At 38.2% G+C, this 13,549-nt stretch overlaps 1 protein-coding gene across 1 annotated transcript in view; it reads left to right on the plus strand.

Annotated features, from left to right (window-relative positions):
- JMY (junction mediating and regulatory protein, p53 cofactor) overlaps window positions 1-13,094 on the plus strand; it is a 106,952-nt gene extending 93,858 nt beyond the window's left edge. Inside the window, exons 9-11 of the mRNA XM_047088439.1 lie at window positions 518-1,115; window positions 3,051-3,361; window positions 7,707-13,094. Coding sequence (XP_046944395.1) covers window positions 518-1,115; window positions 3,051-3,358 — 906 coding nt within the window. The 3' untranslated portion in view covers window positions 3,359-3,361; window positions 7,707-13,094. The remainder of the gene's footprint in view (window positions 1-517; window positions 1,116-3,050; window positions 3,362-7,706) is intronic.
- The last annotated feature ends 455 nt before the right edge of the window (window positions 13,095-13,549 follow it).

The raw sequence follows: 13,549 nt of genomic DNA on the forward strand, positions 1-13,549 counted from the left end.
GGAAAGAGAGAGAGAGAGAGAGGGAGACACGCAATCAAAGCAGGCTTCAGGCCCTCAGCTGTCAGCACAGAGCCTGGCATGGGGCTGAAACTCACAGACCACGAGATCATGGCCTGAGCCAAAGTTGGACGCTTAACCAACTGGGCCACCCAGGCGCCCCAATAGCATTGATGTTTGATATTTTATATTGCTATTATTTTTCCACTTAAGCTAGTAATTTCACTAATTAAAGATCTTTTTTAAATCCTGTGGTAATTTTGAATAGTTGACTTCTTAAGTGGATAAGAGGGAATAGGGCCTTGATAAAAGATTTGATAAGCAAATAGAGTTGGATGACGGCTGTTGAAAGGGATTATGCTTTGGTATTCTGGTCTTCTGTATAACTGTATCAAAGAATTTCCCCCTGAAATCACAACAGCTCCGAAACAACATCTTGGACCTGAAGGAGAAAATAGCCATCAGTTCATTGATTGTTGTAAACTAATTTGACCAGTTACAATCACTTCTACTTTTTTAGAGGTACCCTGGCCAAGTCATACTTAAATCAACCAGATTGCGACTGGCTCATGCAAGAAGAAGAAGCACAGCCAGTCCTGTGCCCTGTGAGGACCAGTGTGACTCTCTGCCAGGAGCACTACAGGTAGAAGAGAAAAGCGCAAAGGCAGAGGAAGGAATAGGCGAGCTTGGGTCGTCACACAAAACAGAAGCCCAAAGCCTTGCACACCTTGAAGATACTTCGCTAGCACAACTTGAAGCCGCTTCATTACCTCTCAGTGGTGTTACCTCTGAACTGCCGCCCACTGTTTCTCTTCCACTTTTGAATAATACTGACCTCGAACCAGGTTCCGTTACCATAGATCCACTCCCCCCACCTCTTCCTCCAACACCACCTCCCCCGCCACCGCCTCCTCCCCCTCCCCCACCACCACCTCTGCCTGTTGCTAAAGACACCTCCCCAGAGACACTGGAGAAAGGTCTGCCTAGAACAGAGGCGAATGAGAAGAGGATCCCCAAGTCTGCGAGTGCCCCCTCAGCACATCTCTTTGACAGTAGTCAGCTGGTCAGTGCCAGGAAGAAGCTCAAAAAGACTGCTGAAGGTTTGCAGAGGAGGAGAGGTAAGTTAGAAACACACTTTTAATCTGTTGAGTAAAGTGAGTCATAATCAAAGGCCCTTGTATTTCATAGGACCCAACAAAGCTTAAAACATTATTTTATTTTGGGCATTATTTGATTGCAAATAGGTTTCAAAGTCACAGCCTGGCAGAATTCTACCAACCCACATCAACAAATGAGCCTAGACACAAATGTGTACCTTCTTGAGTTCTTAGGGATGTTTTAAAAATTATATATTCTGAGGTAGTACTTAATCTAACTGGTAATAATAGTAAGTGGCTCCTTTTGTGTTAAGAAGAAAATCTGACTTCCTTTTATCATTTTTTAAATGTATTTTTGAGAGAGTGCACATGTGCACAAGCAGGGGAGGGGCAGAGAGAAAGGGAAAGAGAAAATCCCAAGCGGGCTCTTTGCTGTGAACATAGAGCCTAATGCAGGGCTCAGTGTCACCAACCATAAGATCATGACTTGAGTCAAAATCAAGACTTGGATGCTTTTTTTTTTTTTTAAATTTTTTTAATGCTTATTTATTTTTGAGAGAGAGATTGACAGAATATGAGCGGGGGAGGGGCAGAAAGAGAAGGAGACACAGAATCCGAAGCAGGCTCCAGGCTCTGAGCCATCAGCACAGAGCCTGACACGGGGCTTGAACTCACGAACCGTGAGATCATGACCTCAGCTGAAGTCGGACGCTCAACCGACTGAGCCACCCAGGCACCCCAAGAGTTGGATGCTTAACCAACTGAATCCCCCAGGCACCCCAAAAATCTGATTTTAAACCTAGGAAATACAAGCACAGTATTCACAGAAAAAGTAAGACAGTTGGGAAGGGCTGTCAACACTAAGATGGCTTTGGTAGGACCATGCAACATTTGGTCACATATTTATTGAGGGCCTTGATACACTCTTTGTATAAAAAAAAAAAAACACACAAGGAAAGATAGGGAGTAATATAGACAATTTATTGTGTGTCCGATATGCCTTAATAAAGCTCTTTTTGAAAAGAACAGAGAATAATCCCTGTCTGTAGCTTTCATTGGGAGAACATTATATAAAACAATTTGCATATGACATTTTAATCTGAGAGACCGTTTAGTAAAATATTTCTTACCATAACTGGAGAATTTCATATGTAAAACAACTAAATGGTAAAACAGAACAATCATCGTAGTAGGGGCACCTGGCTGGCTCCGTCGGTAGAGCATGTGACTCTTGATCTCAGTGTTGTGCATTTGAGCCCCACATCAGGGGTAGAGTTTACTTAAAAAACAGACAAAAACAAAATAAAATCTCTTAAAAAAAAAAACATACTGGATCAAAACTTAGTTCTTTAAAATTACATTTGTAACTCAAATTGCTCTCTGAATTTAGATTGTGCTGGTGCCTTTAGGAGTCTCAGCTATGAAATTCCTAAAGACTACCTCCCAGCTCCCAGTCTGCTTAGGTGTCTTAAGGGGAAATTATGAAAATACTCATTTCGAAGTTGAGTCTGGCTTTTTTCCTTTAGGTTTTATTTTTGAGAGAGAGAGAGAGAGAGAGCGGGGGAGGGGCAGAGAGAGAGGAAGACACAGAATCCGAAGCAGGCTCCATGTTCTGAACTGTCAGCACAGAGCCCGACTTGGGACTCGGACTCAGGAACTGTGACATCATGACCTGAATCGAAGTTGGAGGCTTCACCGACTGAGCCATCCAGGAGTGCCCGGCTTTTTTTTTTTTTTTTTTTTTTTTTTTTTTTTTTTTTTTTTTTTTTTTTTTTTTTTTTTTTTTTTTTAAAACAAGTACAATTGGTATTTCATGCGTTTTTGGCACACCTGTCCATGGTTCATGGTTCATTTTGTTTTCAGTGTCCTTGGCTATCACAGTCCTAAAGTCTAGAGGTTATCAGTTTGACTCTAATTGTGATCCTAACTGTAATTCTTCTCTTTCATTTTATAAAGTGAGCTCACCCATGGATGAGGTGCTAGCTTCCTTGAAGCGTGGTAGTTTTCATCTGAAAAAGGTTGAACAGCGAACTCTGCCTCCTTTTCCTGATGAAGATGATAGTAATAACATCTTGGCACAAATACGGAAAGGGGTGAAATTGAAGAAGGTACAGAAGGAAGTTTTGAGAGAATCCTTCACACTTTTGCCTGACACAGATCCTCTAACACGGAGCATCCATGAAGCTCTTAGAAGAATCAAAGAAGCGTCCCCTGAGTCAGAGGATGAAGAGGAGGCTTTACCCTGCACAGATTGGGAAAACTAACAAGTAAATGGTCTTAATTTCTTTAGTAGCATTCACTAATAGTGGATGATGAGGTCTGTTATATTTTATTGATGAGGTTTATTGTTATATAGCTCAGCTATAGAATCGACCATAGATCTGTAAACTTCAGGTTTTGTGTAGTTTCTAGAAACCTAACAAACAGTAAAGCACTTTTCAAAGATATTGTTATATAAATGCCAGGTTTATACCTGCTCATTAAAAATTTCTACAGTATAGCCCAAATAAAGAGGATAGACTGATTCCAGTAAGGTGGCAGTCTTATTCTTACTTTAAAACCCAAAAGCTCTTTCCTCACCAAAGTATTTCAGGTACAAACTGTTATATATATTGAATTTTGATTTTTTTTTTTTTTAATGTTCATTTTGAGAGAGGGAGGAAGAGGGAATGAGTGGGGGAGGGGCAGAGAGAGGAAGAGACACAGAATCTGAAGGAGGCTCTAGGCTCTGAGCTGTCATCAAGGAGCCCTATGTGGGGCTCAGACTCAGGAACTGTGAGATCATGATCTGAGTCGAAGTAGGACCCCAACCAACTGATCCACTCAGGTGCTTGCTCCCTTGAATTGTGATAACTGCTCAGCTGCCCAGAAAGGAATTGTCTGAGATCAATCCAGAAAAATTACTGCATTGTTTGGTTATTTAGCTTTCTAAGCCTTTAAAATTAAGGTTAAAATTATCATTTTAAGGTTTATCATAGTTACTGCATAATCCAGATAAAATTGCAGCTAAAATAACAAACATGTAATAAGCATATGCATACCTTATTGGGTATGCCCATGGTATTGGTTACACATTGGACATTTTCCTAAAGTAATAGAGTTGTTACTCTACCACATTTTAGGAAGCTAATTACATAGTACTATGGCACAAATTCTGCTAAATATAGAGTCAGTAAAGATAACATGCTATATATAGTATATAGAGAACTGATATTAGTCATAACTGAAATTATATAATTTGTGCAAACTGTAATGCAACTATGCAGATATATTCTATTAAGCATCTTAATTGCTCTCTTGATGGACTATTTCTGTGGGCTTCACAATATTCACCAAACTGGTAGACTCATAGTTCTGGAAGGGGAATAGATAAAGGAATAATAAACTTACTTATTAGCCAGTGCTTTTTAAGCATGCCTGATGGTAAGAATTCCCTGAGAGATTATTAAAAATGCAGATTCCTGGCTTTCACTCCTGTGAATTCTGAGTAGATCTGAGGTATATGCAGGCATACATGTGGCTTTTGAAAACTCCATACAGAAAAGGTAAAGTATGTCATTAATTTTTTTATACTGATTACATGCTAAAAGATAGTTTTGGATATATCAAATAAAATACTACTAACAGCAGTTTAACTTGTTCCTTTTGGGCATGGGGCCATCAGGAAAATTTAGATGTTCCTGTATTATACTCTCATCTGTACCACTTCCCTTCAGCATCTACTGTCAGTAGCTTTAACAAAATGGGGGTGAAAAATCTCAGTAAGTGGTTATGCTCCAGACAACATTTGATAGCACCAGTGTTATGCCATGGGTATTGGGCTGTTGGTATCTTTTTCCCCCTGTTATTTATAGAGGCCCTAATGATCATGTTGTATGATTCAGTGTTTTTGAATCCCAAAATAATTTCAAACCATTTGTGCTTAACATATGTACACTGTGCTTTATAGAAGATAGCAAATATATTATTGTGTGTACTCAGTGCTAGAGACTCAGGGTGTCTGACTGGGAATCTTTTTCAATCTTGTAGATTGTCTCCCACTTTACAGTGCTTGTTACCTGTCGTCTTGTCTCCTGCTTGAAGCTTCTCAGTGAGCTGCTAAGCCTATGCCTAAAACTACCATCTTAGCACAGATTGGGCCTTCATATAAGCGAGTGTCTAGTCCTTTTGATACAGCTGCCCACAGTAGCCCAGTTGGGGTATGTGACCCACCTGCTGTTGCTCAGGCCAGCCCATCATTTCTGTTTTCTGCCATCTCACCGGATCCTACCGAAGACATAGACATTGCAGCAGCATTTTGTATGTTCAAGTGCCTCCATGGTTATTTATAGCTTTGGGCTGCTAATTTACCCTTACAGCAGATGTTAAGAATATGCCCAGGATGAATATCACTTTGAAAGTTGCCTAAAAACTCTCTTTTTTGGCTGATTATTTATGACTGTTGTATGTGTTAGAATGTTGAGAGAAACAATGAAATGGTCCCAGAAAATGTATGAGCTCAGATATCTGCAAAGTCACTTAAAAACAAAACAAAACAAAAAACAATGCATCCTACACCAGAAGCAAACCATAGACTAGTTGTGATCCCCACCAATTTGAGCAGGCAGTGATAAAGGAGCTATTCTCACTGCCTTGTCTTGTGGTCTTGGGAAATCATTAAAAAAAAAAAAATTTTTTTTTTAATGTTTATTTTTGAGAGGGAGACAGAGGCCAAGCAAGAGAGGGGCAGAGAGAGGAGGAGACACCGAATCCGAAGCAGGCTCCAGGATCTGAGCTGTCAGCACAGAGCCCAATGTGGGGCTTGAACCCACGAACTGTGAGATCATGGCCTAAGCCGGAGTCAGACACTTAACCAACTGAGCCACTCAGGTGCCCCTTGGGAAATCATTTTTAAAGACTGAACTTTTAGATGGCTTCTCTACAGATGGCTAAACAGGCTATAATTTGTATTTCCTATTAGTCAGTTTTTTGTAGATTTTAAATATTTTTTTGTTTCTTTTTCAGAGAGAGAGCAGGGGGGAGGGGCAGAGGGAGAGGGAGATTGAGAATCAATCCTGAGCAGGCTCCACACTGCCAACGCAGAGCCCAACGGCAGGGCTAGAACTCATGAACGGTAAGATTATGATCTGAGCTGAAATCAAGAGTTGCACACTTAACTGGTCAAGTCACCCAGGCACCCCTAGTTTAAGATTTTAAACCATTAGCTCTTCAAAGAAGATAATTTCTCGAGGTCCCTGGGTAGCTCAGTTGCTTGAGTGTCCCAACTTCAGCACAGGTCATGATCTCACATACATGGGTTCAAGCCCCGCGTCGGACTCTGTGCTGACAGCTTGGAGCCTGGAGCCTGCTTCAGATTCTGTGTCTCTCTCTCTCCCCTGCTCACACTCTGTCTCTTGTTAACTAACTAACTAACTAACTAACTCAAAACTTCATGAAGTAGAAAGTGAAGATATCCTGTTCTGCTTTGTCTTTCTTGAAAACTCTTCTTGGGATAGCCATAGGTAATAGTGTCCTTGAAGGAAATTTCTAAATGGAATGAAATACATATATAAGCTTTTTATTTTCTATTTTGTTTTCTGTGGGTTCCTTCATAAAGTTATGAAGTAACTATGATAATACTGTCTGTTAGAAATACAGTTTGAGGGATGGATGGAATTTAAACAGTTCAAGTCACATTAAAAAGGTAAAAAGAAACATGTGAAATTGATTTCATTAATACTTATTTTATATGATGTATCCAAAATCGTATGTTTCAACATGTTATCGCTATCAAAAATTCACGAGGTATTTCACATTTGTTTTGTACCTGGGTCTTCAAAATCCAGTGTGTATTTTAACTAGTAGCACATCTCAGTGTTGATGCTAAGTATTCAGTGGTTAAATGTGAAATGTCTTACCAAAACAATAAAATTATATTTAATGAACAAATATTTTATGCTGCTTCAGATTTCAATTTAAATCACATTAAAAATCCATTTTCTCAGACTAGCCACATTTCAAGTGCTCAAAAGCCACATGTAGCTATAGCATTAAATAATGTAGAACTAATAATGCATGTCTGTTTTTATCTGCCAAGTAGGTCTTTCAAAGAATTATTCCTATGCCATATGTAAGCCATGGATCTCAAACACAACTATTCTGAAACTTAAAAAGCCCTACCACAAGGATCCCTTTAAAGACCAGTACTAATCCTATCCTCTAAATAGCAGTATAACAAAAACTCACAGTCTAGTGATTTTTTAAAATATCATTTAACAATTCTTACTACACTGGCAGTTTGACGCCAATAGTTTAGACTGTTTTTTCCTTTTTACCGTATATTTTTGACATAAAATGTTAGTAGAAGAAATAAAAGTGAATCTACCCTACAACCTTATGTGATCAAAATCCATATTCAGATTATTTTCATTTTTACTGTTTTATGAATAGAAATGTATCCTTTTTTTTTTTTTTAAAGTGTCTCCTGTATGCTGTTTCTACAAATGGGTATTTCTAAGCTATTTATCAGTGTTCATCTGGGTGTTACAGAAGTTGTGTGGTAACATATATATACACACTGACCTTAATAAGCCATCATTTTTTAATACATTGTATTATTTTTTTTCTAAACAGGTGACTCAACAGAAAGAAAAAATACAGTTGAAGATCAGTTCTTACTGTTTTGGACAACAAAATTTTAAACATGCGATTTCCCAATTGGATTCCATTAGATGCAAAGTGTATTGGCACAGTGGTGTGAAAAAACGGAGGCACAGTTGGCAAGTTATCGCTTTTCCAGTCATTCCAGTAGTTGGTGGTTAACATGAGTTTTAGATGTGCAGTGCTCCTGATGCAGTGAAGAAAAGGCCTTCTGGACATGCCTGGTTTTTTTAAGCACCTTCCCCTCCTGTCCACCCAGTTACATCCTTGTAGTGGCCAGTAAAGCTAGGGGTTGCTCTGAGTTGGAAGAACACTGGGTTGACAGAGATCTACTGTGAGCTGTATTGAGTCTGCTTTGAAATCCATCTTTAAGTGCACTGAATAGTCCTCTGCTTGAAAAGACAGCACCTCTTCCATACCAGCTTATATAAATAGTGCAGCACTCTGAAAAAGAAGTGTATCATGATAGCTATAGGACAGGAATTGGAAAGAATCAGGTGGAAATGCACTGAAAATGTTCACATTTTAAAGATGTTCAACATCTGAAAAGATAACATAACCACAGAGATGCATTTAATGTGTTTACCACAACATGATAGATTTACCATGGCATATTTTTAAAAGACCACACACTCTTACACTTTGTAAGGTTTTGAAGTAAAAATTTCCATGCTTTTAAATAGCTCTTCATAATTGTGAATTTATAATAGTTTGAATTTCATGTGCAACTTTGTGTATGAAAAGCAATACTTTGTAACTTGATAATATTTCAAATTATTTTTAGTCTTTTTGTTTGAACGATTGCTTGATTAGTGTAACGCAACATGACTTTCCTATTGAGAATCAAAAAAGAGGATTCAGTAATAGGGATGCTGATCTTAAATCTTTGTAACGGGCACATTTAAGTTTCTCTTTGTTATGCTCCACAGTGAAATGTGCTCTACAAATAATTTAGAAACTAGACAGGCAGAAAAGCCTTCTGGGCTGGCATTTTACTATCCTCACATGTTTTGAGTGGGATTTTGGGAGAGAGCCTTTGTTACTGTCAGGAGACTTTTTAAAATATAGGCATAAAGTTCTAGGTGCTGATTTTGCTGTATTGGAGTCCTGAAAGATGCATTTTTGTGAAAGGAGCCATTATGAATTCTCAGCAGGACTGCTGGGGGCTTGACCGAAGGTAGATCTGTTGGACCCAGTCTATAGTATTCTGTAGAGTGTAATTCTGTATAAGACACATGTTGGCCTTTATATGAAGGGAGTTAAGGACTGAGGAACCAAAAAGAACTTTTATTTTTTCTGAGGCATTTCTCTGGTCTAGACCCAGAAAAGCAGTCCTAGAGTAAAAGTCCTTGAATGTGTATAAAGTGGTTTTCATGGGGAGAAAAAAAAATGCTCACAGATTTGTCCCTTTAAGATGTTACTTCCTTTAAAATAATTAAGGAGAAAACTTCCTGCTTACTGATGAGTAGGAGCTTTTGCACAGCATTTTCACATGTTTCATATTTTATTCATGTTTTATTCCCACTTCTTATCTTGGAAGATTACATCTGTACGCGAGATATATATTTTAATGTTCATCTCACAGCGGGGAGGTGTGTGTGGACCCTCCCCTCCTCCCGTTTCCTTCAGTACAGAACTGAAGCATTCTTTTCAACCAAAGACTGATTGGTTTGATTTTTTTTTTTTTAAGCAAGTTTGCAAACCTTTAAAAAATCATGTATCAGTTTCAAACCTCTGGATGCTTATGGATCAGTTCGTTTTTTCATCCATTGACATTCTGAAAAATACAGGAGAACCTAATATTAAACATACAGCAAAAGCACTGGGATTTTTCTATGCCAGGAATTGCTCCCCATTTAGTGTTAGAGCTGGGATTCCATCAAAAGACAGGTTCTCTTAGAAATGGGTCTTGTGACTTGTCTTTCACAGCCATGTTCTAGTAAGTCTCTGGCAAATACTGGAGGGGTACAGACCCCTGTGAATCTTTTGGAGGTGCATCCATACCTGTGAGAGCATCCCACTGTGGCACTCCATGAAGGGCATCTCACTTGATGATGAGCAGGTTAAAGTGCGGTCTTGTTAGCAACCAGCTGTGCTTATTCTCTGCTGAGTAACTTTTCCAGTACACGTATCTTCTGTCCTTAAGATTCCGATTCCTCCTTCCACAGAAGTACAAGTTAGTGCAGATCACCATCCTTTGGAGCTCGTAAATAATGCTAAAATTTCAAATAACTCCAGTCCATTTGTCCAAGATGACATTACCAGTTGAATCCTCGTGTTAATTTTATTTTCTCCCCCCAACCTGTTAATTTTAAAGAGGTTTTGGAACCCAACAAAATTATGTAAGCATGGTTAAATTCCCCTTTTCTCCACCTGCCCTTAAAAAAAAAATGAGCATTTTTGCGCTTTACATTAAGGTTTTATATATTTAGTTAGGATGACATTTACAGGTGATCATGTTTCAAGTACTGGACTTGCCTGTACTATTTATATGGTTTAAAATATTTGATAGTTTTATCTCAGTGTATCATTTGTCATAAGAATACACAAACAGCTGCTTGCTTATGCCGAATCAGTTTAGGAGTTGATTTATCAGTCTAGTCTCGACTGCAGTATATTTTAAGTGGGGAAACAAATAGATAACTTGGGGGTATTGTAAGGCTAATGTTACTGCCCACTTGAGTGCCACTTAATACTCAAACTGTTGTGTATATAGCCAGTGTGGCACACAGAAAACGTATTCCTACCCATCTCCAATATGGGGGGTACCGTGGGGTAGCAGTATGACAAAAGGCCTGGCTAAAGAGGATTTTTAAAAGATGAGCAGTTGTCTTGTTTGCTGTATGTTTTATAGGTTTTGAGTTGGTGAGTAGTATTGAAAACAATCATTCCCTAGTTCTTCATTGCAGAACTGAAAGATTTCTTAATGTGTATTTTTAAAACAACTAGGCACAGCTCTAAGAGTGGATCAGGTGTAGGATTTCCACAGCGGGAATCTGGGTTTTTTCTCATTATGTGAAACCATAGAAAATCTTCAGCACTTTCATTTACTCTGTATAATGGGGGGGGGGGGGGGTGGAAATCCTTGTTTCTACGAAGCTGAACTGTGTACCAATATTAGGTAACATGGCACGACCACTTTGCGATAAAAGAGTGTTAAATTGTAAAGCATACTTAGATCATAGCAGGCACCAAGAATTAAAACTCATATCAGTGGAACAAAAATGAACGGGCAGCATCCTCTGTTTGGAATGGGACCAGGATACAATTAACACAATTTTATACATTCCCTAAGATGCCATTTTTTAATTGCATTCATTGAGTTTGTGTATAAATGTGAATCCGTGCTTTTAGCCTAAGGAAAGTTTTTCTTTCACTAAGTACAGGTTTAAAAAAAAAAAAAAAAAAAGAAAACTTACACGTATCATGAGATAGCAATCTGTAAAGCACTAATGGGTCCATGACGGCCTTATCAGGGAGTTGAAATTTCATATGCTTTACCAGGTTTATTTTAAGAAATCTTCTTGAACAGCTGTAAAACATTTAAAAATCGTGGCAGATGCATTGTTAACATGCAACCATTTGATAAGGAGAACAGAAACCCTAATAAGTTGTCCCTAACTCTTGCACTGAATTTAAATGATAATGTAAAGTTAAATGTGCATTATAAACAGATTTTATTTCACCTTTATTGCTTAGAAGAGCTATGCTTAGTGCTAGAGGATGGGCCAGCACGATTGATTTCAGAGGGAAGAGGTAAAAAAAGTAGAAGCACCTTACTTACTGTTGGAGCGTGTTGCATTGATTTAGTGCTGCTGAACAATTCAGTAGTTACTTCTGAACTTTGCTACAAAGTGCTCTTTAGTTAAAGCACATGAGGAGGAACCTCTGCTTAAATTGCTTTGTAAAATAAAGCAATGGTATTTTTTATCCTATAAATAATCTAATTTAAAAGCTTTTCTTAAAAAATGAGTTTATATTGCTGCCTAAACTATCATGTATGTAAACAGGGTTTTTTTATGGTGAGAGGGAATTTGGAGACTGAGTGTGTGTGTGTGTGTGTGTGTGTGTGAGAGAGAGAGAGAGAGAGAGAGAGAGAGAAATGTTTGCCCATTGGGTTATTTTGAAGATGTGTTCATTCTAAAATGTTTTGCCCACAGTAAATGTACAGCTTGGTATTTGAGGAATTGAGAATCCAAATTTCTAAATGTTTCTCCCCTTCCCTCTATAATTATGCCACTAAGGTGCATGTACAGAAAATACCTCTGAGGTTGACATGTTAAATATTGTATCAATGCTCTTTCACACTGAATCTCAAAGCAGTCATTTGTTTTGAGAGGTAAGGGAAAGTTTTTCTGTTTTTTTTGTTTTGTTTTTTTAAAGTCGGTTATAAGAGTGCCTCAATTTGGGGGAATTAAGGGTGGATAGGAAAGGCTGTGCAAAGTGATTTTTAGATGTATACAGAAAGGTATGGGTGTTGGTTATAGAGCTGAATTTTAACAAGGGAAGTTTGGGTTTTTTTTTTTTTAACTTGCATGTTCTATGGTTAACTATCAAAGAGTGTAACAAGTTATAGCTTTTCCCAATACTAATTACATTGGTTTTAAGAAGTCTTCATGATCACAAGATGGCATTTTCCCTTCAATTGTGAACCAAGAGGGGTAGACGATACAACCCAGACAGTGACTTCTGACTTCTTCGACTAGGACAGAATCAACACTGTCTCACTGAGTTTCTTACTGTACTGTATGTCTTGCCAAGTGTGAAACCATAATATATATATTATTTGTGAAAATTCGAAGGCTACAGATCATTTTGCATGATGAAAGCCCATAAGGGCTAATGAAACTGACATGTTTTTTAGCCTTTCTGGTTCAATGAAAATTACAATGGCAGACCAATTCACTATTTACTAGCTTTGTGCAATATTACAATGGTAGAAGCAAAACACTAGCACATTGTGCTTGGCTTTTAAAGATGGCTTTAACACCGTACATTAGATGGAAGTATGCACAGTGTATTGTAAATGCCACTCTTGCAAATTTACAATACTTATATGCTCCATTAATAATATTTTAAAGTATTAAAAGTACAAAGAAAAAACTAAGCAGGCATTTATAGCAATACTCTGAAATCTCCAATAATTGTTTTGACTGTTGCCTTTTGCTCTTTAGTGCAACTTTTCTGCATTGTAATTACTGCTTTGTATTTCCTGTTTTTTACACTTACGACTTCAGAGTTAAGTACTTGTACAGCAAGTATTGCAGTCACCTTCTCTTGTACATGCAATGTAACAACATACAGTTTTGGTGCTTAACAATATTCCTCTTTTTCTTTAATAAAAGATATTTATTGAGTTAACTTCATTTTGTTTGTTTAAAACAACATTGGTGGGGCGCCTGGGTGGCTCTGTCAGTTGAGCACCTGACTCTTGATTCTGGTGCAGGTCATAATCTTACCATCTGTGTGTTCGAGCCCTCCTCCCCAGTGCGGAGCCGACTTGGGATTCTCTCTCCCTCTCTCAAAATAAATAAAAAGAAAAAAATGCGTTGGTGGTGTGCTTTTGCTATAAGATGATAAACAGGCTTCAGAGATGGTGTACCCCTGTACCAGTGCCTCTTCCTATTTGTAATGAAGCGTTTTAACGGTAGCTGAATTTGTGGTAATAACCGCCTTATTTATGTGATCTAGAAAGCTGTCCACATCGTTGGGCAATGTTGGCTTTCAACGTTGGAAGGTCTTTAAATACCTTTCATTTTAGCAAGCAATTTGTGACCATTTAAATTGAGATTATTGGTTTTACACTTAAACATGGG

The sequence above is a fragment of the Lynx rufus genome, unplaced genomic scaffold, assembly GCF_022079265.1.
Source record: "Lynx rufus isolate CCGP_SWC_20201006 ecotype Redwood Valley unplaced genomic scaffold, mLynRuf1.p SCAF_1, whole genome shotgun sequence".
In the NCBI taxonomy this organism is placed as follows: Eukaryota; Metazoa; Chordata; class Mammalia; order Carnivora; family Felidae; genus Lynx; species Lynx rufus.